Consider the following 25,550-nt stretch of genomic DNA (forward strand, 5'->3'; position numbering starts at 1 on the left):
TATCGTTATCAGGATTAGTAGTCAAAGTTGCTGTAGGTTGTTTTAAACAAACAAACATAGAAATGTCTTTAATAGAACATTTAATTATGTTGGAGTACAGGGCAGTAGTGATATCTGGGGACATCAGTTTACATGAGCCAGGGTGCTGTCATGTCAGGGCCTTCCTGTAGTGATTCGGAATAGATGAACATAGCATGGCGTTGCGTGTTTTTTGCTTTGCATTGTCTTATTTAGCATGGATCCATATGTATTTATTATCCTTTTTTTTCTAATATGTTAATATATGCCACATCTCTGTTTGTAACATTGTGATACTTCGAGTTGACAGAGTTTCACTGAAAGGAGAAAAAACAATTTAATGAGGTATACCATAAAATTACACCAATTTGAGAAAAGAGGTGGAGGAAAAGGTGGTCTGAATAGAAATCTGAATTACAAAGTATTTTAGAGAAATATATTGTTTGCAGATAGAATAATATTTTAATTGAGGTATAAATTATATTAATGAGACAAGATGAATAAGAAGTTATATTCAGATAGGACTGTACTATGTTATTTATCACACATGGATCTTTTACCATAGGGTCCGTTGCTAGATCCAGAAATTGGAAATATGGTTGAACCTTTGGCCTTTAAAAGGAACCTATATTCTATCCTATTTGTATATAAACCCCTGAAAATTCACAGAAGAAAAATCATTACTCTTTTTACTCAGTAAATCATATCATCTGAAATATAAATCCCAAATTTCTTGGTGCTACATGAATGCATTTTACAGTAACTCTTAATGAATTATTCTTACAAGTTTTAAGTTGGGTAGCATTTAGGCTTTTTTAACATGTGTAAAATGTTCTCTGCAGAATTATTCAGGCCAATATCTCCTTTTATATACAGTTATTTATTATGAAGACCAGTGAGTTTAGGTATTTAAAGTGAGAGAACCTAATTATTTGCAAAGGTAAGTTGCAGCTTGTTTTTTTGGCAGAATCAAATGACTTCCCCTTAATGAGCTTTTAATTTAAAGATGGAAGCTAAGCAATGGAAACAGTATATACTGTGTTTTTGACATTAAACGGTACCAATAAAGTATTTTATTACCAAAAGTTAAATGAAAATGTGATAAATGGATTTCTTTCTGTTGCAAAATACCATAAATACAAAAAAGTATATAACATGTAATTGTGTACTTTAAAGAATAATAAAGCAAACAGCTACACCGATTAAGTGCACCAGCTACCCAGATTAAGATAAGATAACGCTATCATTGAAAGGCCTTGGCATGCCCCTTCTCGATCACACACCCTCCATAACAGTAACCATTCTGATTTCTGTAATAAGTTTTCATTTGTTGTTTTTAGTTTTCTTAACTGTGTATGTACCTCTACCCAAAAGACTCTTTAGTTTTGCCCATTTCTGAATTTATATGCATATAAATATATATATATATATTCTCTAACTTTCATTCAGTTTTGTATTTTTGCGGTTCATTCATGTTAGTCTCAAAATTAATTTTTATTACTAACTAGTATTCCAATGTATGAATATAACTAATATTCAGTAATTCTATTTTTTATAGATATTTGGGTTCGTAGTTTTTTGTTGTCTGCTTTTGCTATCAGAAGCAGTATATTCATGAATACTGCTTTACATGTCTCTTAAAAGTGTACAAAAATTTCTCTAGGAGTAATGATGCTGAGTCATCGGTTGTTTGTACATTCAGTTTCCTTTCTAAAGTGGACCATCTCTTTTACTGTGAGAGAGTTCATTTTGCATCCTTGGCAACACTTAATTTTGTTAGGTTTATTAATTCTTGCTAATCTAATAGGCCTTAGGTATGAATTATAGTTAGTTTGCTTTTCAGTCCTCTTGCCCATTATTATCAGTTCTTAGGAATTCTTCACATATTCTGGATACCAATTCTTGTTGGTTAAGTATCATTTCCTAGGACGTGGCTTGTCATTTCCCATTCTTGGTTGTACTTTTTCATTATAAAAATTAACTCTATTGTGACTAATTTTTTTCCTTTATGTATTCAACTTTTTATTATTGATTTATGACCTCATATTAAGAAAAGATAACTTAAAGCTATGGTTCTGTATTGTCTTCTGAATACTTCATATATAGCTTGGGCTTTTCCTAGTTAGGTCTTTAACCTAACTGGAAGAGATTTTTATGTATGATGTGAGGTGAGGATTGCATTATACTTTTTACCAGCGTCGCCTTACAGTATAGTCCATATTTTACCTGCAGAACCACTCTCATCCATCAAATTTCCAAATGCACAGGCCTGGTTCTGGGTTGTCATCTGTTCAATTAGGCTTTCTGTCTGTCCATCACCATACCATTATATCATGGTCTAAATTACTATAACTTTATACAAGTCAGTATCTCTGAGAGCTAGTCCACTTGCCTTATTCTTTTTTTTTTTTTTTAAGATTTTATTTATTTATTCGACAGAGATAGAGACAGCCAGTGAGAGAGGGAACACAAGCAGGGGGAGTGGGAGAGGAAGAAGCAGGCTCATAGCAGAGGAGCCTGATGTGGGGCTCGATCCCATAACGCCGGGATCACGCCCTGAGCCAAAGGCAGACGCTTAACCGCTGTGCCACCCAGGCGCCCCCACTTGCCTTATTCTTAAAGATTGTCATGGTTCTTTGTAGCCCTGGTACTTTGACATAAATTTTTGAATAAGCTAGTTAAATTTCACAAAGTTTTCATGAATTTGATTGGAATCTCATCAAATCTATAAGATCACTTTGGGGAAAATTTACATCTTTATGATACAGTCTTCCAGTCCTTGAACATGACATGTTTATTGAGGTCTTTATTGTCTTTCGATTAAATTTTACTCTTTTTCACAGAGTGGCCTTACATGTATTATTTTATACATTTTTCCTAGATACTTTGCATTTTATATACCATTATAACTATCTTTCATTTTTTTTTGTATTGTCTGTTGCTGGTATTTAGAAGTCCAGTTGCTTTCGTGTTCAGCAGCCTTGCCAAAATGCTTTTAATTCTAGTAATGTATTTCTAGTTTCTTTTGTATTTTTTCTGTTATGCAATCATATATCTATGAGTAGTGAAAATTTTGTTTCTTTCCCATTTTTATATCTTTATTTTTCTTGTCTTACTGTGCTTATTGGGATTTATTGTGCAGTGTTGACTGGAATTGATAATAGTGGACTTCCTGCCCATGTTTCTGATTTCAAGGGGAATACTCTCCATGTTTCATCATGGAGGTGTGGTATTTGCTGGAGGTGTTTTTACAAATACCCTTTATCAAGTTAACAATTATTTGATATTTCTAGGTGAGTTTTTATCATGCTTTAAGAGCATTTATCAAATACTTTTACTGTATCTATTGAGATGATCATATTTTTTTTCCATTTTTGATATGTTAAATTGAGTTAATCAGTTTTCTGAAGTACCCTTGCATTCGTAGGGTAAATTCCAATCTTTCCTGATGTATTATCCTTATTATACACTGCTAGATGCACGCGTGCATGCACACACACTTCATTTGCATATCTGTGTATATATTTCTGTGGGGGGGGTGGGTGTGTATATGTGTATATATTTCAGGTGTTTTTCATCTGTGTTCATGAGTAAGAATGCCCCTTCTCATGTTTGTTGGGCTTTTTTATTAAGCTTATGCTAGCCTGTAAAGTAAGTTACAGGTATTCTTTCTTACTCTATTTCTAAAGCAGTTTCTAAAGAAGTGGAATTACTTCTTCCTTGAATATTTGGCAGAACTACCTGAAAGCCACCTGACCATGAAGTTTTCAATATGGGAAGATTTCTGATCACTGTTTCAAATATTTAATGATTATAGAACTATTCAGATTTTCTATTTCTTTTAAAGTAAGTTTTTGGGTGCCTGGGTAGTACAGTTGGTAAGCGTCTGACTCTTGGTTTCACTCAGGTCATGATCTCAGGGTCTTAAGATTGAGCCCAGCATTAGCCTGTGTGCTCAGCATGGAGTCTGCTTGAGATTCTCCCTCCCTCTCCCTCCGCCCCTCCTGCTTATGCTTGCTTGCTCTCGCTCTCTCTTTCTGAAAGAAATAAATCTTTTCTTTAAAAGGTCAGTTTTGACTGAGTAATTATTAGGTAAGGTGCAATCTTCTAGGAATTTATAATGATAAATTTGAAAATTTAGATGAAATATGCAAAGTTGTTACAATATCCCCTTATTATCTCTGTAATATGTATAGGATCTATAGTGATAGCCTTTCGTTCATTCCTGGTATTGTTTATTTGTGCCTTTTGTTTTTCCTCGATTAACCTTGTCAGAGGCTGGACAATTTTTTCAGTCCTTCAAATAACTGATTCCTACCAGCCACATGTGAGGGATCCAGTTGTGTCACATTGTCCCAACACAGTATTTTCAGTGTTTTCAATTTAGACTCTTGAATCTCTGTTGAGTGTGTACAGTTCTCTCATTTTGGTTTTATTAGCTTAGTTTATCACTAGGGAAATGATATTAATTATCTTTTCATATGCTTATTGGCCATTTGAGTATCTTTTGTGAAATGCCTAGTAAAATTTTTTACCTTTTTTTAATTGCCCTTTTTTTAAGACTGTATTTATTTATTTGACAGAGAGAGCACAAGCAGAGGGAGAGGGAGAAGCAGGCTCCCTGCTGAGCAGAGAGCCCGATGCAGGGCTCCATCCCAGAACCCTGGGATCATGACCTGAGCTGAAGGCAGACACTTAACTGACTGAGCCACCCAGGCACCCCTTAATTGCCTTTTTTTAAATTGGCTGGTAGGAGTTACTTCAGTATTCTGGATATGAGTCTTTTGTCAGATTTATGTATTGCAAATATCTTCTCCTAGGCAGGAGACTATTCATTCTCTTAATGGTATCTGTTAATAAACAAAAGCTCTTAGTTTTAATAATGTCCATTTTATCATTTTCTTTTATGGCTAGTGGTTTGGTGTGGCAATTTAAGAAACCTTTGTCTAAAGTAACTTTGACAAAGAAAACTTTGTCCAAAGTAAAGAAGAAATTTTCATATTTTCTTTTAGATGCTTTATTAAGATTGCCTATAACTTACTTTTCTCATCTTTGTTGAGCCTTTCTAACTTAGATCTATGATGCATCTGGAAATAATTTTTGTATATAGTGTATGATTCAACCTTTAGAATTTCTTTTAGTGAAGGTCTGCTGATAGCAAACTCCATTTGGTTTGTAAGTATCTTAATCTCATTTTAAAAATATTTTTTGAAGGGTATAGAATTCTAGGTTGGGAAATTTTTTTTTTTTTTTTTTTTTTTTTAGCACTTTGAGGTTATTCTGCTGTCTTCTGGCTTCAGTTATTTCCTTTGTGAAGTAAGCTATCAGCTTAATAGTTGGTACTCCTTTGAAAGATTTAATCAGCCTTTTTTCCTCGTTGCCTTCAGGCTCTCCTCTTTATTTCTGTTCTGTGTCACTATGATATGTTTGTGTGCTGGGGTTTTGTTTTTTTGTTTTTTTTTTTATCCTGCTTGAGATTCTTCGGGCTCCTTGGGTTATTCTTGTCTTTTATCAATTCTGAAAGATTTTCAGCTACTATATTTTGATTGTCTCTATCATTCTCTCTTTCTTTCAAAAGCTCTAATAACATGTTAGACCTATTGTGTCCACCATGCCCTTTATGTTTCTTAACCCATTTCATATTTTCCAGTCTTTTCTCTCTATGTTAAATTCTGGTAATTTCTTCAGAATTATGACCAAACGGATTTGGGGAAGAACCTCTATTTGGTTCTTCAAGAAATGAAAATGAATTTTAAAAATCCAACAGGCGGATTAAACAAACACAGCTAAGGAGAGACTTTTTAAACTAGAATCTCAGAATGTTTGCTTCTACTGGCTAACTTAGTGATAGTACCCGTCCATAGTTCAGAGCCATGTTAAACTAGATTTTCAGCTTAATATTTTTTTGACCAGTGTGATGTTTGCTGCAAAACTTAACAAAATCCACTGACTTGTGATCCACTGACCTGTGGTTACATTTTATCAGTGGTGAGTTTTCCCAACCTCCATTCAGTACCAAGGTTCAAAACAGGCAGTTTCTTTTAACCCCTTTCGTGGGACTGGGGGAGAAGCATTTTATTTCAAGTTCACTGTTTTGGTGATAGGAGTGGTTTTGGGGGATGTCAGCTTTATGGGCTGGGGTCTCCTATTTGACCCCTCTTCTTGAACAGGCCCTGCACTTTCTTCTCCATCCCCATGTGGACTTGAAAATGGAAATTCATAATCCTTGCCCTCCTCCGGGCAAAAGCTGCCTTCATAGTTTCCTTTACCTCTCTGGGTTTTTGCTTGGATATTTAAATTTTGATATTTGCGTAACTTTAGCAGTTGATTTCAGCAGGCAAGCACATACTTAGTCTAGTGCTGCCAGAAATAGGTCCATAACTTTCTTATATATATATTCTTTTTAAGATTTTATTTTTAATCTCTATACCCACTGTGGGGCTCGAAACCACAATCCCAAGACCAAGAGTCACATGCTCCACCAACTGAGCCAACTAGGTGCCCAGTTTTCTTTTATTCTTGACAAGACTGTTTCCTCAACATTGTTGCTGAAGATCCATACCTAAGAGTTTAAGGTATGTTGCAATAGATATTTGGGGAGGGGGGATGGCAGCCCTTTACCTTCCTCACAGTATCATGACTTCCTTTCTGGGAATAAAAATAGAAATTGTTTTGGTATGATCTAAGGTTACTAGCCTATATGTGGGTAGTAAGTTTTTTCATCTAGAAAGTAGTTTTGAATCCCAAATTTGTGGGAACTTTTTCCCATATATGTTTATATACTGATTAAACACGTAAGTGACTCTTTAGTAATGTTAGAATATATTTGTATTTACCAGGACTTCAGTTGTTCCTTTGAGAATATCAGTTATAATTCTTTGTTTCACTTTTCCCAGGAGATTCTGCTTTCTGCCAGAGAAGTGGGGTTCAGTTTCATCAGAGGTGCCCCTCCTAGTACTCAGCTACCACTGACTGCTTCTGATGAACCAGGTACTGCACGTTCTGCCATGTATCTTTATAACAACCCCGTGTGACAGAGAGTATTGTAATTTCATTTTAATCATAAGAAAATGGAGACTTTAAAGGGTAAACAACTTTTCCCAGGATACCCAGCTAGGAATAGGAAACTAGGACTCAAATCCAAATAATTTAACTTCTGATTCCTTGCTCTTACGCTTATCCTGTCTTGCCTCCCTGGGGAAATGACATATACTTTATGTACAGGTGTAGTGGGTATGTATTTCACAAATAACCTTTGTTTTGTCACGGAAGTCTCTATCACCTTAGGAGAGAGCTTTAGCTTATTTCCTGTCACAGCTGATACTGTGACAGATTTTTGTTCCTGAAATGTCTGTGCGAAGTGAAAGGTAGCATTCAGTCATCATATGATAGCATTAGGAGCTGCACACCATGCTAGTCGCTGGCCACACAGCTATACAGGTGGCTCCTACATGGAAAGCCAAGAGTGATGGGTGAGACAGATGCCAATGGTGTGATGTGAGAGAACGGGTAGGGCCCACAGGAGCAGGGAGCACCGCTCACCAGGGAAACTGTAAGGAGGTTCAGTGCGCCTGTGAAGCACAGTGCCCCCGGGAAAAGGGCTGTACCTGGAGTGGCGGGCTGTGAGGCTCAGCAGGAGAGCATCCCAAATGTGCTAGACTCCCCACCCCCACGTTTCCCCTTTAGTGAGGCTGCAGTGGGGCTGTAAGAAAGTTCGAGCAAGTTTTCGGCACTGCTGACACTGCTGTCAAAGGGGCACAACTTGAGAAGCACTGCCTTGGAGGGACTACTCCGTGGGTGAAGGAGAGCACCAGAGCTAGCCAGCTGAGCTCACCACCCACTCCCAGCTCAAGCTCCATGGCCAAGGTACACACCAGATGATGGGCTGCCCCTTCTTCAGCTGAGGTAGGTAGAAACTTTCAAAAATAACTTTACCAGAAAATTAAGAATTCCACTGAATTATAAAGACCTAAAAAATGTTGTCATTTACCCAAAATTCACTTAGGCATCCTCATAGGTGTCTCATTTGCTCCACAAACACCTAAGCAGCTATTATGTGCCGTCCACTCCACAAGCCACTGGAAGGGCAGCAGGTGACAAAGCTCCACCGGCCTGGCCTTCTGTCCAATACTGTGGCCACTAGCTATTTACACCTAAATAAAATTAGAAATTCCATTGCTCAGTTGCATTTTCACATTTCACATTTCAGTGCTCAGTACCTATATGTAACCAGCAGCAGTGCAGATACAGAGCACTCCAGCACAACGGTTTTCTGTCGGGCAGTGCTGGTCCAATGGGCAGAACAGACACCGAACGTATTTAAAAATGTGCTGAGTTAGCTCTAAGGGAGCCGGGTGAGGTTCGTTGAGCTGTAGAGGAGATCTCATGCAGCCTGGGCGTTGCTGACAGAGTGGCAGTGGGACAGGCTGGAAAGGAACAGGTAAGAGTTTGCCTTCCATTCTAGTGTCTCAGTTCTTTTCCTTCAATTCCACAAACTCATGTGTGCCTTTCAACAAATCCCTCTCTTTAGTGCTCTTGAATGTGACTTATCACAACAGAAAGAGCACCGTCTAGAACTGCATTCTGCAACCTGTTCTGCAGAGAGATGTCAGGAGGTGTCCCCCAACTTCCCCTGCCCCAGGAGAGACCCACAGTGCCCAGGACACTGACGGTTCTGATCGGTCTTGCAGTAAAGGAGCCTTTACAATCTTATTGAGGTTAGATTTGCCCAACTTACAGGGCCATGTGATACAATGAGCTTGTGATAGTTCTGGATCTAAGTTTGAGGAAAGCAGACTAGAGTGTGTCTCTTGTATGCTTTGTCGTGTCGTGCATTATTTATTTGAAAAGCCCTTTGTCAGAACGTGTTGTGTAGATGAGAGTTCCTTGCTCATTTGAAAGGCTGTGGAGGACCTAGACATCCCCACACCTCCTGCCAGCAGCCAAGCCATCGGGCCTCGCCAGCTACGCGCAGAGAGCAGGCAGGCAAGGGGAGCAACATGTTCTTTTATTGATGCAAGTAGGTCCAGTCACACCAACAACTGCCATCCTGCATTATGGTACAACTTTGTACTCAGAGTTCATCTCAAAATACCAAAACATCATAGGGTGTGTATCAAATTGGGAAAATAAAGTAGCAAACATAGACACTGTATCAGGTGGGTACTAGAACTGATGACCCAGTGGAGTGCACATTGACATGAAAGCTCCTTAACACAAGACGGAAAGTGTTCTAACATTGTATTCCAAATATAGAGTCTCAAGTTTTTAGCCTTTCTTTGTCTCAAATACATAAACAAAGCAATATGTACTATCAAGATACAGTATGTACTATCTAGAATGTCTGAAAAGTGCGAAAACACTGTGACAATACAGTGTAAATATTCTTGCTCCACGCAGGGCTGAGGGCGCCATCAGCAGTGGATCGCGGAGCACCCCCCTTCCTGAGGCCTCACCTCCACATCTCCAGGCTCTCCTAGGAGCTTTGGGAATTAGCAGCTAACTGCCCCGTCCTCACTCAGGCATCTCAGCTGCAGGCGCCCGTGGGAGGAAGCCAGGCATGCGGAGAGCAACAAGGGTGCGTAGCTCCAGCTCGGCTTATGCAGAATGAAAGTCCCACTGTGAGGGGGAGAGAGTCAGAGCAGATAGCCCACCTCTGGCTTTTGAGGGACCAGGACTTGCCGTCCCACAGCCAGAAAGACACAAAATGGAGTGTACTCCTCAATTTGGGTGTGAAAAATACCTCCAAATGCTGGGCAGTTTTATGGGAGTGTGCTCCAGCAGTCTGGTCTGGCTAATTTTCTGTTTCAGATTCCCTTAGGGGAGCCCCCGACCTAGAGGAATGGAGGGAACCAGCCCACTAGAATACCAGTTTGTGAGTTGCTTCTTTTCACTTTGTACTGGAGCTTGAAGAACTGCTTTAAATGTCCCCATCCTCAGGTATACTTTGTATTCTCTTCATTACAGCTCAGTGTACCTGTTACAGCCTGGAAAACAGGCAATTCCACCACACCCTCCCCCCTATTTTAGAGTCTCTTTTCCTAAAATGTAGTTGAACAATTTGTCAGACATATTCCAACAGAAAATATGCTGCCAGGTATCCCCCTGCCCCTCCCCAACCCCCTAAATCCCTGATAAAGGAAAATGAAAAATGTAAACTTTGGAAAGCCTGTACTCAAGGTTTGCTTCTAGAAGTATGCAAATGAGGCCCCTTGGCCAGCCAAGCCCTTCTTGCTGGAACCTCTCTGGCCTAGGCTTTGAGGGCAGGTGCCTTGTGGCCCAGGGCAGAGCTTTCCTGGCGTTTCCCCGGCGGCACTGGCCGCCTGAGGGCTAAAAGAACGGAGCGGGAGACCGGCCCTCCAGTCCTCTCTAAGGCACTAACCCCGACATCAGAGACACTGGCTGGAAGGGCGTCCAAGCAGGCAGGGCTCACATTGGTTTTGGTTGGGTTTTTTTTTTTTAATATTTTTTCATAAGATGTTAATAAAAGTAGAAAATAAAAATCTACATTTCATTAGAATAAGATGTTATCATGGATGCCATCTCCCATGATACTCTTTCCCCACCCCTCCCCAAAGCAGGGCCCTGCCCTGTTATTTAAAATAAACGACAGAAAAAAAAACTTTGTAAGTGCCAAAGGTTGATGCATGAAATAATTACTTTTTTTTTTCATAAAAGTTATATACAAAATGGACCCCAACCAGTGAGGCCTCCTCATCTCAACCCTTATCAATCAAGATTAAAACTCAGTGCATGTGTGTGCTTCATCCAGCGTCTGCAGGCTGCATCCGTGCCTTCAGGCTCTGTTAAGGAGAGTGGTCCTAGAGGTAGGCAGGGCACAAGGAAATGGTCAGGTGGTTGGCAGGCCACAGTACTGGGGAGGGCCTGGATTCTAAGAACCGGCCATCAGGGGAAGCGTCAAGGACACTCAGACCCAAGTCCTCAGCCTCCCACCTACTGGCAGCCTGTGTGGAGTTACCCTGGCTGCCTTTCAGAAGGGCAGATCCGTCATGCTCCCCAGTCCTCTCCCTTCCTGTAGATCCAGGCATGGGACTGGTCTCAGGGGCTCTAGGCCTGTCCCTGGAATTTTCTTACCTGAGAGTCTTCCAGCTATCTTTTTCCATGTGGTTTTCAGGACCTTCACTTTCAAAGGAGGCGATGAAGAGAGCTGAGAGATGAAAAGCCCCTCAGAACCCATGTCCATGTGCAGTCAGTCTGCCTACCACACCAGCTATCCCTTCCTTTCTAAGGGAGCAGCTGGGCCCGGGCAAAGACAGTGACCTCTGGTCTGGGCTTTTCCACAGGTCTCTGTTGCCTGGGGTTCCAGGCCCCATGAGGTCTAGAGCTCCCAGCTTCCTGCTTAGGGACTGAGACATTTCATGGTTCTGCAGCATGAACCCACCCCTGTTCTGGCTCTCTCTGGTGGCTTCCAGAGCCCCATCTCTCCTTGTCCTCCTCCTGTTATCTACTGACAGCCCACCCTCATGTACTCAGCCCTGTGGGCTGAGCTTCCCCTGTGTAGCACGGGGATAGTGATCAGGCCTGCCTTCCAGGGCAGAGGCCGTAGATGTGGGGAAGTCAGGGTGACATGTATGGTATGGGGAGGTGAGTGTGCTGCTGTGGAGAACTGGGCCTCACCTTCCTCGCTGTAGATGGGTGCCGTGAGCAGGTAATTCTGAATCTTCTTGTCCTTCTCGAAGGGACACTCTACCTGAGTCCATGTCATGAACTCATGGATCTGTCTGGAGATCTCCCAAAATTTCTGAAGACACAGAAGATGAACTGGATGTTCATTTGTCACCTTAAGCTTGAAATCCTTGGTTAGGGCAAGGGATATAGGTTCTGGTTTCATTCTGCATCCCAGCAAGATGGGACAGTGACCCTACTCAGCTGACTTTGTGGCCATAGCAGCATTTGACGCAATATCAGAGCCAATAAGTGTCCCTAAGACTACTCTGTCTGCCCTCTGCCTAGGCCATCTGGCTGCAGCAGGATCTGTGCCTCCCCTATACAAGACCCAAGAAGGCCCCATCTGGGACTCCAGGTTGAGGCAGGTATGTCAGCCACACCCAGCAGAGCACCACCAACCAGAACATGCCATACTCTCACTCTTCAGGGCCTGTGTAAGGGTCCCTAACTCCTTCCTACCCCTTACCTATGTGAGGTAAACACTGGACAACCCCACTTCCCCCATACCTCCCCAATCACCGTTGTCCTACTTTTCACCCTTGGCCAGCTGCCCTTAGCTTCTGTCTGGAAATCTGCCTCCTTCTCTCTGCTCAAGTCCCTTCTTAGCTAATGCTTTCCTCACTCCCAAACCCCCAGGAGTAGCCCCTTCTCTGTCTCCCTGTTGGGGTCAGTGTTGGGACCAGGGTCCTGGGTAAATGCAAATTCCCTGTGGCTCCAAGCCCTGTAACCAGATCATCCACCCAGAAGGATTGGGGCCACCATTATACTTCACAAACAGCACACATAACCCACCCTGAAGCTTTCAGTCCTACAGGCCGTTCTGCGACAGGACCTCTGCCTGCCCTAGGATAAGGCTGAGGGGGTCTGTTCTGCCTTGTGTTGGGACAGTCTGGCCCCCCTCCCCTCAGACCACAAGGGGGCTGAGCTCACCTTGAAGTTAACATGCCCATTGGGCAGGTGGTTGGTATGGATTTTGTGCAAGAAATAAATGTCCTTAACGAAAAGGTTGAATACAGGGATAACAATCTTCTCTCGGCTGCTGTTGGCCATCTGGGACCTCTGCGTGGCCCCCTGCAGGGCAGTACGGTAGTTGCAGAAGTTGCTGGATGGGTCCATGTGATGCTGTGGGCAGACAGGAGGACCTGGTGGGCAGTGTTCTCCCTGCACCTGTGACTTGCTCAGAATGCCCTTTTGCAGAGTGGGAAACAGTGATGAGGAAGGCCCTTCCCCACGGGGCAGCCCTGAACTGTCATCAGAAGAGGCCTCCTTTCTAGAAGTGAGCACCTGGCTCAGTACAGGGTTTGGGTCGAAACATCATCAGGAGTTATAGAGAAGTCTCACAGCTCACACACACACCTCTTCCCCTCCCTGCTGAGCCTGGGTCTCACCTTTTTCCTTTCACAAAACCTTCCTTTTCCCCTCTACTTGGACCAACACCTACCAAACCTGACAAGCTCCACAAGACATTGGCAGAAAATGGATTCTGTGATCAAATACATCAGGGAAGGCTGCAAGTGAATCTGCCTGTCCACTCCTGGGCCACCCAGGTGATCCAGGAACACAGGAATTCAAGCCAGGAAAAGGCCAGTCGGCTTAGCATCACCCAGCACAAGGTTCATGGGCCAACTTTTGTCATAACTGTTTCCTAAGCACTCCCCAGAACTTGCTTTAGGCAATGCCAGTTCTGACTAAAGTCCCAAGGGCCAAGGAGGGCTTCAGCTACTCACCTCCTAGAGCAGCCAGGCCAGCTCAACGTGCCCTACCCCAGATGGCACTGTGGGTAGTGGGTTCTGAGCAAAGGGGCAGACCTACCCCTCCTTGGGCCAATGTAGGATGAGGCTGAGTGCTTACCTCCAAGACGTCAAACTTGGCCGTCTTGACTTTGGACCATGTTTTCTTCAGCCTCGCCACAGGACTGAGGTTCATGCCAGCTGCAGGGAACAGCAGGTAAGGTCAGGGCAGGGGTAGGCAGGCCATGCAGAAGCTGGACAGGAAGCCCCTGGGGCCTGGACACTCACAGATGATGGCCATCATGGAGTTGAAATTCCCGATGTTGAAGCACTCCCGGGCCACATCAATAAAGAACTCTAGCATGCGGGTCCGGTGCTTCTTCTTCACCACCTTGAGAGCAGCCAGATAGCCTCAGGGTGAGCCCAACACACGAGCATCCCCTCCACCACCCGTCCCTTAAGGGCAGCCTGGATAGGAGCTACTCTGGGTCCTCAGAGCTGTCCGACCCAGGGCTGGGGAGATGTTTGTGGGCTGCAGAGGCAGGAGAGCAGTCTGAGAGTACTAGGGAGCCCCAGATAAACTCACAGACCGTGCTGGTACCCCATGGATGGGTGTCTCATAATCACTGTGAGATTGGCCAGGGGGCTGGGGGCGGGAGGTGGGTAACAGGGATTTTAGTGGCCCTGGCAATGGAGGCTTCTGTCTCCACTTTCAAAATTTCGTCATCTGAGGGGTACAGAAGTCAGCCTCAGGCAGCCCTGTTGGTTCGGAGAAGTGACAGTGCCGCCCCCCTGCCCCCCCACATGGGCCATGCAGCACTTACCCGGCACACCTCGGTGGCCACTAGCATGCTAAGGCAGTTGAACCAGTTGTCATAGGCCTCCAGGCTGTAGGTCTTGGTCAGGTCCCCTCGGCACTGGTGGAACACAACAGGTCACAGGGAGCCTGAGGACCCTGCCAGAAGGTGCTGCCCCAGTCCTACCCCCAGAAATGAGTAGGAGTCATGGCCAAAAGAGACTGAAAGCAATGGTGGGGTGTGAGCAGCTAGACAGATCCAGGTCTCCCAGGACACCCCCTCTCCAGGCTCCTGGGAACACTGGCCCCCTTCCAGTATGTATGACCCTGTATTGCTGTTTGCTGACCCCTTGGAGCAGGCACCAGGCCAGACCCATATCCATTTGGTTGTGAGGCCCCCACCCTGCATGGGGTGTATATAGTACCAGGCCCACCCTAAGGCCACCCCAGAGCACACAGTAGCCCCTCACCCTGTGCTTGTCCCGAGAGTCCATGTGGCTGACGATCTGCATCAGGTCCTCAGGGTGAATGCTGTTGACCCTCTCCTAGGATGGGCAAAGAGCACAGGAGGGTGACAAGCCTACCATTCTTGGGCAGGCCCCCCACTCAAGGTGTAGGCCACATTCAGAGTAGCAGTCAAGACCTTACAGGTGTGTACCACAGCCCCTCCTTGATCAGAGCACCCAGCCAGTGGGCAGGCCCTGCCTGCCTCCCACCAAATGTACCCCCCAGGGGTCTGAAAGACCCTCCCCTGTGAGGGGAGGAAACAGGGCTTCATGGGAGTGAGGCAGAAGCCTTGGGGCAGTGGCTGCTAGCTGCAGGGTACCTTCCCAGCCCACGACATAGGCAAGATGAGGTGATAGGGTGGGGAAAACTGGCTCTCCCCCTCCAAGCCCTTCACCTCCTGGGTCAGTCCCCATCACCCCAGCCCCTCCCGTGTACACAGGGCTGCTGTGATCCTAGGGACCCAGAAGCAGTGGTTGGAGCTGGCAAGTGCGCTTCACCTGACACGCCAAGAAGACCAGCTGGGGAGGCCCTGCAGCACTGTGTTGAAAAATGCAGGGGGCGTCCAGCAGCCTTGAGTTAGCATTGATGAATACACCCCCACCCCAGACAAGGCACACTGCAGCACTGACCAGCTCAATATGAGTCAGCTGCTGGGCCAGCACCAGGGGGTCGCAGCACACACCCAGGATGTCCTTCTGAGTGGCTGGCGGCTTAGCCTTGAGGACAGACCCTTTATCCATGGCTGGTGAGCGGAGCTTCTCCCGCAGCTCCTGAAGCTGGCTTCGGGCAGCCAGAGACAGCAGCAGGCTCTGTGTCATTTGGGCAATGGCCTTCTTCACTGTGCCATTCTCCTATGGGGATAGGGGACAGTGAAGGTGCTGGTGTGGGTTGGCAAGACCACCACCTCTCCCGAGGAACCCGTCTCGTCTCTAAGGATATGCCTAACTTTGAACCCACATCCCTACTCAAACCTGCCATGAGCATTTGGGCCTTTGAAGACAATGAATACAGTGTGAGCTCCTCTGAGTACTGCTGAGGGGGGCTCAGCTGGCTATCCTGGGGGGTAGACCTCTGGGTCTAAAAACCATGGCTTTCCCCGCGGGTGTCCAGCTGAGCTACTACTTTTGGCCTTCCCACAGCAGGGGGGTGGAGGGGGAGGGCACAATTGGAAAGAGAGCATCTGGAAGGGCTTCCTCCAGGACCAGGAACCTTCACTGTCTGGGTGGGAACAGCCCTGGCCTTGCCCAGAGCTTTCCCTGGGCCTTCTGAGCCGTCCAGCCAGACAGAAGGGGCTGAGTGCACAGAGCACCTTCCAGGTTTCCTGTCTCCACAAAAGACCAGCAGTGAGCTGGGGGCCAGAAACGCAGACAGGCTCTTGCAACCTCTTACTATCCCACTCCACTCACCCCAAACCCAGGAAAGGGTGGGGCCTGGGCTCATTCCAGCCCACCACTCAGGCCACAGGGTCTCCCACATGCAGAGGGTGCCGAGGGTAAGCCTGGCGCATTGCTGGACAGCTGAGCAGTCTTCTTGGGAGGGGCACAAATGGAGCCACCCCGCAGTCTTCTTGGAAGGCTGACAGCATAGAAGACCACATACAGCACTATCCCTGAAGACCTACCCTCCTGTGAGAGTAGACCCCCTCCCCTGAACATTTACCCAGGGAGCTCTGCCGGGGTCCAAGGAAGACCTCACCTCATCACACTGTGTGACCCGGTGGGTGATGGCCTTCAGTTCAGCCATGGCCTTCTCATCCTGGAAGTCGTAGGGGAAGGCCTCCGTCCACTCCTTTAACAGCTGTACAATCTTGGCTGAGAAGGACTTCAGCTTGGCCTGGGGCAGCAAGGCAGAGAGTAAAGTCACCCTCCAGAGCAGGTGACGAGATGACAAGTGGCACAAGCCTCCCCATCTCCCCCAGGTCTTCAACACCCCCACACCCATTACCGCCTGCAAGACCTGCCCTCCCCTCCCCTCCTCCCCGCATTGGGGTGAGGGTGCTAGGTACGGGCATCCCCCACCCTGTCCACCTGCGGTTTTGTTGTACTTGCTTTGTTTCATACTGCCCTTAGTTCAGCTCTTTCACTTAAATTCATCTTCAAAAAATTCATCCTCTTACTACTATGACATAGAAAACTAGTTTCCCTTGTTGTTAATTAGAAGTTACCCATTTAAAACAACAACAATGAAAACCAAGCAAAATTATTAAAAATGAGAGACTCTTGCCTGCCCCCTCTCAGTTAAAAGCGGGTTGGCAGATGCTGGGAAGGGGTGCAAACACTCAGAGGCATCCCTCTCCCAACTTCATGTCATTAAAGATGGGCAGGCACCCCTGCTGTTGCCCTGGATCCACACGCATGTAAGGCCAAGGAGGCTGTGCCGAATGTTTGGCCACAGTGTTCCAGCTGGTCCTCAGTGCCCAGCCCCACGCTGTCCCACTGAAATGACTCCAAGTGCCCACACCCCTCCTGTGCCCACCATGGCTCCTCCTCAGCACTGACCCGCTCCCTGCCTACCTGTATTTGCCCGACCTGGACTGTTCCTGCTGGGCCTCTAGCCACTCATCCCCACATCCCCAGCATCTGCCCCACCCCTGCTGAGCTGCCTCTAGCCTGCCTGATCCTGGCCATGGACCCAGCTGGTTCCCTAGCGATGGCTTCTCATGCCTGACAGAGCCTCTCCCAGCTGGCCACCACACTCCCAGCAGCCACTCCTTTTGGCCAGAGTCCAGTGCATGCAGCATCCAGAAGGCCTTGACACTTCCACCGGATGACCACAGCACCCCACATTCAGCAGGAGCTAGAGCCTTGAACTTAGAGGCCCTGTGGTACATGTCACCATGAACACAGGCCTGTGGGCTCACCCCAGGCTCCACTCAGGCTTCTACTGTCCCCACGCTGAACTTCCGCCTATAATTTCTTCTCCCCACCCATCCCACTTTGCCTTATTTCCACCTGTCTCTTCAGGAGCCTTTCCTAATCCTCTGCAGTCAAAGCCTGTCTCCTTGCACCCTGGGACGGCCTCCTCTGACAAGGAGACTCAGTTCAGAGGCCTGTGCTGCAAAGACAGGAGGCCTGGCCTGGTGGAGGGAAGGTAGAGGACAAAGTCATCAGCAAACAGGGGCAGGACATGCTCTGCCACAGCCCAGACTCGGCCCTGCCAGTTTTCGGACCGTGTACCCACCACCCCATCTTCTGCACCAGACTGGGCTTCTAAAAGCCTCATCCTAAGCACATGCCCCCAGTCACCCTGGCCACCCAAAGCCGGGCTCAATCAGAAGAGACAACAGGGGCAAAGAGCCCTACTGAAGTCACTTAAGACCACTCTGAGCAGCAGTCAGCCTGACAGTGCTGCCACCTGACCCCTACCCGCAGAGTGGTGGCTTTTCTGCCAGCTGGGGGTCCTGGAGCTGACCAGGATGGCTAACAGTGCTGTCTGCTGTGGCCCTTTCCTGGAAAGAGGTGTGAGTGCCCACCAAAAACAGTTACTTTCAGCGTCCCATGAAGAGTGCTTGGCTCTGTGTGCACCCCATGCCCCAGGGGTGCCAAGGGGGCCAGAGACAAGCCAACCTTGCCCAGTCAGGGAGGGCCCTGGGCTGGGGTCAGCCGGACCCGTCCCGCCGGCTTACTCAGAGCAGGCTTCTCCCCCAAGTGTGAGCAAAGGGGGAGCCGGGGGCGCAGAGACAGGGAGCCTCCATCAGCACCTTTACCTTCTCAGACCCCGTCTCCAGCTGCTGCCTCTGCTCCAAGCAGATCTGCCCAACACGGGCCAGCAGGTCATGAGGGGGGATGAAGACCCGGGAGCTCAAGAGAAATGTAAAGATGTATGTCCTCTGAAGAAAAGAGACAAGGTGAGAGGATCAAGAATAGCTCAGGCCTGGTGCGGCCCCTCCAGGTGTGGTCAGAGCCTGTCTAGCCACCCCCCAGGCCTCCCAGCACCATCTAGGAACTGTGCCTCCTCCTGCATGCTTTGCTGCACCTGGAACGCCCTTCCTTTTCTCTCACTGCTACCCAAGTCCCGCCCCCTCCTTGCAAGGCACAGGTCGAATCCCCCTTCCCGGCAGCTCCCAGACGCTTCCCCTGACAAGCTCAGCTCCCAGCAGTCTTACTCTACGCTCTGCCCTACCCCATGATGGGAGAGAACACCAGACCTTGGATGTTGGTGGGATTCTCCCAACCAGTGGAGCCTATCACCCAGTCCACAGTGCTCCCAAGGCCAGGCTCCAAGTGTGCTTCTCCCAATCGCCACTGGCCTTGCCAGTGGAGGCCAGTCGGGGGTAGGGTGGGGCATTCTTGGAGCCAGCAACCCAGCCATAGGGGACTTCTGCACGTGGTCACTAACCAGCTATGGGCCTTATCTCCACCTGGCACACCAGGGCCCCTCTGTCCCACATCCTTGTGCCCTTGTCATTGGGCCGTGTGGTACAGGTTCTGAGGGGTCCTCATGATCTAAGCTGAAAGGGAGCAGGGCCCAGAGCCAAGGGTTCTCTGAAGCATTTCGTCTGACATGGGTCAGCACCTGTGAGCTCTCCACGCTGGCCTACAGGTTGGACTTGGAAGTGGGGGACACTGCTTGGGGTTCTCCTGGGGATTCTTCCCCTACATGGCTGCTGCAGGCTGGGGGACCTAGGACCCTTTGTCTACACTCTGGGCCCAAAGGGGCAGGTCTTCTTCACTCCAGTCCAGAGCAAGCTGGGCCATGTTTGCTGAGAACACAGGCCTTGTGGAACAGGCCTCAGGGCCTCACGGCCTCACAGCCCGCATGTAGCCTTCCGAGGCCACTGGAGGAAACCCTCCTGGGAACAGCAGGGGTTCCTCAACCCCCCCCCCAACACACACAGGCGTGCGCATGCACACACACACACTTCCCATGTCCTGTCCCCAGGCTGTGCAGCATGGGTGCTCAGAGATCCCAGCTGGTCGGTGGCCCCTTCTAAGCAGGTGGCTCAGACGTGTGATGATAGTCACCCAGGCATCACACCTTGGAGTTCTCAGCCAAGGCAAGAAGAGCACACAGGGAGGAGCCCTGCATTTTCAAGGAGCACAGAGATGTACTGGTGTGCACGCATCCCCCAGCTGCCCGCATACATGGGGCAGGGGCAGTGGAGGAAGGCTGGGGGAACCCAGGAACTTGGCAGAGGAGCTGATGCCCAGCTGGCCTCTGCCAGCCCGACCCTTCTGCTCCACCACCCCTTTACGCTCTCCTGGGAAGCAGGTTGTGATCCCAGGGTGTAGTGTTTGGGGGAGGCTCCTCTGGGACAGACAGAAAAGAGGAGTAGCTCCCCCCACAAGGCCCCAGAGCGGTGCTGGGGTTGGAGGGGCCAGCCCCTGGGAGGCTGATGCCCTGCCCTAGGCTGCCTCGGGCCTCTCTCTCCGCCTCTGCCACCTGGCCCTCAGCTGCCAGGTCCGCACCACCAATACAGTCCCGGCCCAGCTCTGGGAGGGTTTTCAAGTAGGATGGAGTAGACGGAGCCCCAGGAGGGAGGGAGGAGGCCTGATCGGGGGCCGGGGGGGCACCCAGAAACTGAGTTGGCTCCATTAGATACAAGCTGGAGAGGGGAGGGGGGCAGTTACTCTCCAACCCTCCCAGGCAACAGTGTCTGGCTCGCCGAGGCCAGCGAGCACAGCTCTGCTCTCAGGAGGGAGGGGGCCTTTGCAGCTTGACTTTCCAAAGGGAGCAGGCAGGCCCAACACCACTGCTGCGAAGAGATGTCCCCTATCGAAGGCAAAAGGGAAGCCACACGTGACAAGGGAACTCTTTTTCTCTGTTCTAAGAATGTACCAACGGCATCTTGAAATGAAGAGGGTGCATTCGAATTGCTGCCGAAGGCCAGTCCTGCCCACGCAGGCATGTGCCTGGGGGTCTGCATGCCGGCCAGGCATGGCGGGGCTGTCTCCCTTTTTTCTAGACTATGGCAGTTCATGCACAAAACAAACTTCCCAGCTCAGGGACAGGACACACGCTGGGCAGACCCTCAGCAGGACCCCAAGGCACCAGCCTTGCCCTTTAGACTCCTCTTCCTGAGGACCCTGTCCAGAGCGCAGGTCCCTGTTCTGCCCCCTTGTGTATCTGCTTCCTCGTGCCATCAAGGCCCTCTCGCAGCTGCCCGGGGTCAGCAGGGAAGTCACTGCACCTTCCTCTCCCCTAGGCTGGGCACAGGGGGCAGAGCAGGAAGTAGGGCTGAGGCTCCCTGATGGCCTGCCCCTCCCCAGCTCTGTCTGGGCCTCCCTCCCCATCCCAGAAGCAACCTCCCTTGGAACCTAGGTGGCCCCCAGCAGTCCCACCCGTCTCCAGGCCCTAGGCACTCACATCCGGGTAATAGTCCACTGTGGGGACCAGGTGCTCCATCAAGGCCTCCAGGGACCCAGAGATGAGGCGTCCCTCTTGGAAGACGAGGTCCCCTGAGCCGCCAGCCCCGCTTCCTCGCTCCCCCATGCCGGGCTGCACCTGTCCACTACAGCTGGGCCCGAGTATGCTGGAGAAGACGACGGACGTCTGGGGCATAGTTTCCTGGGAAGAAGAAAAAGGCATCACAGGCCCAGCCGCCAGGCCCTCCTCCTCCCAGGCCAGCCTGCATCCTGAGTGTGTGTAGATGCACAGTGCGAGCCCCAGCAGGGCCAGGAGGGACACCCCACCCAAGGATGGGCATTAGAGGTCAGCGCAGGTGGGCAGGCAGGCTCCTTGGCAGCCCCTGCAGCCACTGGGTATCTGATTAATGTTTCTTCAACACCTGCACTGTGCATACCAGGTCTCATTCCTGGAGCCTAGACACACAAAACCCTGCCTCCTGGGGTTACATCCCAGTGGAAGAAGAGAAACTATGGAGGAGGAGAACATGAAGCAATGTAGGAGTGGTCAAGGCAGCCTCAGGTAAGGTACCACTGGAATAGACTGATGGTGTTAGTCATGCAGCATCCTGGAATAAGAAAGGAACATTTTAGGCATAAGGGACAGCAGGTGCCAAGGTCCTGAGGCCAGTGTGTGTTAGAGGGAAGAAGCAGGGAGAACAGTCTGAGGAATAACAAACAAGACTATACACACCTGGGGGATAGGGGGCCATGTGCTCTTCCTCTGAGTGAGACAGGAGACAGTGGGACTCCAAGCACAAGAATGACCTGACTCAGAAACTCGGGCACAGTCCCTGATCTGTGCCTTTGCAAGCTGTCTGTGGGGGCTTCTGAGGCTGCTCAAGTCCATGTGTCTTGGGCAGCCACCTGCCCATAGCCAGCCCAGGAGTCATCACCCTGTTCCTCCCCCAAGGCTCCTCACCCCCAGCGGGGTCTGAGGGCACCCCACCACGCCCCGCCCATCACAGCCCAGAAGGCCACAGGAAGGAGCTGCCAGGAGAGGCCCATCCCTTCTGCTTGGGGTGGTAGCCTTTCCCGGAGCAGCTGGGCTGAGGACCTCATAACTGGACTCCCCGACCATGCAAGATCCCATATTGCCCATTTTTTCAATGACATCAATATAAATTTACATAAATGCAGAGAAACTCGTGGCCGTTCACCACCACGCCAATTACAGAGTTTACTCCAAGGGAGCTGGAGAAGGAGACTCACTTTCCATTCTACACATTTGTAGCTATATGGTAACTTTTCTAAATGACACATCCATTTTATCATTTTTTAAATGACTTTGTTTTTTAGTGCAAAGAGGCTGAGTTTTGAAATCCGCACTTTTTATAAAGGCACGTTAGAGAGACTGAAGCCCTGGGTTGGGCCTGTGGATGGAGGCACAGCCACCACTGAGGGTCCCCTGAGAAGGCAGGCTTCGAGGCAAGGGTCTGGAACCCACTCAGAGAACAGGGAGGGCGCACGGGGGCTGTATGGGACCACCCCTGCATCTACCCTGCCCGGGGACCCACCCAGAAATGCTGCCTGTCCACCTGTCCTCCTCTTTCCCCTCCTCTGCGCACTGAGCTCATGGGTCCTGGGGGCCTCTCAGTTCCTAACAGAGCCCCACCCCCAGCCATGAGCACTGAGGGGTCTCCAGGTGCAGCACCAAGTGGCAAAGATTAAGAGCACCCTCGGGTTTGAATCCCACTCTGCAACAGCCAGCTCCTTGCCCCTGGCCAAGTCTAACCAGCCTCAATTTCTGCGGCCATTAAGTGGGGATGGGGACAACCCCTGCGGAGCCCTCTGCCTGCTGGCATTTCTGTTGGCCGCCCCACCTGGCCCCGTGGGCCCCTCTGTTCTTGTACGTGGCGTCCTCCCCTCCCATCCCAGCAAGAGCAGGAACTGCCATCATTGGCCACGTGATGTGTGTCATTGTCCCCAACTGGCCCCCTTCGCCGGGGGGTGGGGGGGAGACGCAGCAAGCAAACTCATAATACAAAACAAAGCTCACACGGAGTACATCACACGAGCCATCAGTGACACCAATGCGAGTCATCTCAGTAATCCTCACAAGAATCCCCACAAATCCCCTTATTCTCCATGCGCTACAGATGAGGACAAGGCACAGAGAGACTAAGTAACTGGCCCAGGTCACGCAGCTAGATCGCAGCAGGGCCAGGACGGCCGCAAAGGCAGGCAGGGACACCTGAGCCTGAGCTTGGCCCGGCCACTTGAGGCTCTGTCAGGATCCTCAACCTCGAGGAGCCTTTATTTCCTCATCTGTGCAATGGGCACAGGGTGGGCTGTCTGACATTTGCTGGGAGGATGAAGTGGGCACTTGTGTAAAGTGCTGCACGAGAGACACGCTCTCACCTCCCCATCCCGGAGGAGCCGACGCCCACAGACATGCCCGCTCAGCACCCCGCACAGGTCGTGTGGGTTGCCCAGGACCCAAAAGCGCTGGATTATTCTAGACACGCTGGCCTGCAGAGGCCTCGAGAGCCCGACCCCGCACGGACGCTCTCAAGCCAGGGCGGTGCTAGAGCTACGGCAGCAGCACCAGGCAGCAGCATCAGCAGGGAACTCGTCCGGAGCCCCCCCCCCTGGTTCTCGGGACTTTTAGATCCTCTCCGAAAGCCGCGCTGCCCCATGCGGGGCCCACCCAGCAGCACCTCCACCTGGCGCCTCGCGAAAATGCAGGACGAGCTCCAGCCCCGTGAGCTGAGTCAAGACCGCGTTTCTGTGGGACATACTCGGCCTTGGAGAGCGTTCGCCTGCAAGTGAGGAGAGCCTGCCTCGCCTGGGTCAGGGCTGCGGCCGGACACCACAAGCACCGGGGGGCTTAAGAAAACACTCTGCCCACCCCGCCGCCCCACAACCCTGACATAACTGGCCTGGAGTGCTGTCTGCCATGGCGGTTTTCAGGGTTTTCCAGGTGAAAACGGGAGCAGGGGGTACAGAGAGCCTCTCACTCACCTCTGCTGCCCTTGGCTACACCCAGACATGACCGGAGGCTGTGGACACCGGGAGGAGAGCTCTGGAAGCCTCCTGAGGCCAGGCCCAGGACGGGGGAGGACGGAGCCGGGCTGGGCCAGCCTTCCGTACCGACTTCCCTGGCGCCTGAGGCTGGAACCCGCACCCCCGCTCCATGTTAGCTGGCCGCCCCCCCCTCCCCCGGACAAAGCAGCAGTCCGTGGCGGGAAGTGGGAGACGGACTCACGCCCCATCCCCTCTGCCTCCTTGTGCTCCTCCTCCGTTCAGGCAGGAAGGCAAGCACCTTCTAATCACAGACGCACTCGGCTCCCTGCGAGCCAGGTGAAAGTGATTCACCATCTCCTGCAAGCTGGGCCTCACGAGCCCCCCACCTTCCCCACGGGGCCAGGTGGGCGTCCGGCCGGCCCGGGGCCCAGGTACCTGGTGCAGGCGGGAGGGACCTGGCTCCGAGGGTGGAGGCAGCAGCCATGAGCCAGCACTTGCCTGGCTCGCGCCTGATTTTAGTGAGGTTTTACTCGACTCTCTGGGGGCATCTACGGAGGAGTCCTGCCTGCCCCTGGGCCCCAAGTCCCAAAGGGTGCTGGGGTGCCAGGTGAGAGGCCACTCCCACTGCTCCTGTCCTGCCAGTGGCACCGTGGTGGCTGGCATGGGATGGGGGCAGGCCGGGAGGACTGGCCTGGCAGAGGCCGAGTCTGAGGCACCCTTTGCAACCTGCCACCAGCAGTGTCCAGGAGGCTGGCCGAAGCTGAGGCAGGCCAGGTGGGCCAAGCAACAAGCTGCACCGTTGACCTCTTCATCTTTCTGCCCCTTCCCGGGGTTCCCCCACCACTCCGCTCCATCTGGCATACCTGCTGCTGCTCCCCAGAACAGGAAGTGGCTACCGTGGGGTCCTGCAGCTACCCCTGCTTCAGGGCTCACTCCTGCTCCCACTCCATGGTCCAATAAAGCACATGACCTTGGGAAAACCCCAGCCTCCTGCAACTCCATTCCTTGAATGCTCCTTGTCTGCACCCCAAACCATGACCATCCACCCACACATGCCCAAGTCCTTTCATGGGGGTTCAGGTCTGGGACTTCAGTGGGAGAGTCCAGAATGGAGTCAGCAGACACACGCTGTCTCAAGGATAATGGGGAAGCCTCGGTTTCCTCTGCTGGTAATTGGGTATATAATTTCTTGCCCCACTTCCCTGGCAGGGTGGTGAAGGCTAGATGAGAACATGGAAGCCAGCCCCCCTGGGAGTGGTTCTAGATGCCACTGTGGGCCACCACCTCTGTGCCTGGCCTCAGTGACACTTGAGTGGTCAGCACTGGCTGCCATGCTTCTGACCTCCAGCCTCTGGCCTAGAGCCTCACATCCTCAGCAGGCTACATGCCTCCTGCCCTCAGCTGTGAGTTCTCACTGAGGCCACATTCTGTGCCTCTGTTGATGCCCCATGCACAACCCAGAAGTCAGAGGACCAGGTTACACCCCAGGGGTGAATTTGG

At 50.1% G+C, this 25,550-nt stretch overlaps 1 protein-coding gene and 1 long non-coding RNA gene across 2 annotated transcripts; one reads left to right on the forward strand and one right to left on the reverse strand.

The window, feature by feature from the left end:
- The first annotated feature begins 5,270 nt into the window (after positions 1–5,270).
- On the forward strand, positions 5,271–12,710 carry LOC123800381 (uncharacterized). Its single transcript, XR_006781904.2, has 2 exons — positions 5,271–7,008; positions 7,705–12,710. It is a non-coding gene; the product is annotated as an uncharacterized LOC123800381 (long non-coding RNA).
- RASGEF1A (RasGEF domain family member 1A) lies at positions 10,716–21,243 on the reverse strand. The gene is made up of 12 exons (XM_045810044.2): positions 21,046–21,243; positions 18,446–18,568; positions 16,435–16,572; positions 15,369–15,590; positions 14,703–14,777; positions 14,261–14,353; positions 13,725–13,827; positions 13,558–13,637; positions 12,637–12,828; positions 11,656–11,779; positions 11,113–11,185; positions 10,716–10,838 (listed from the first exon to the last, which is right to left on the reverse strand). The coding sequence occupies exons 1-12, from the start codon at positions 21,238–21,240 to the stop codon at positions 10,814–10,816; spliced, it is 1,443 nt and encodes a 480-aa protein (XP_045666000.1). The 5' UTR covers positions 21,241–21,243; the 3' UTR covers positions 10,716–10,813.
- Between the last annotated feature and the right edge of the window lie 4,307 nt (positions 21,244–25,550).

Source organism: Ursus americanus, chromosome 6 (assembly GCF_024610735.1).
Source record: "Ursus americanus isolate L20-20 chromosome 6, mUrsAme1.1.p, whole genome shotgun sequence".
NCBI classification, from domain to species: domain Eukaryota; kingdom Metazoa; phylum Chordata; class Mammalia; order Carnivora; family Ursidae; genus Ursus; species Ursus americanus.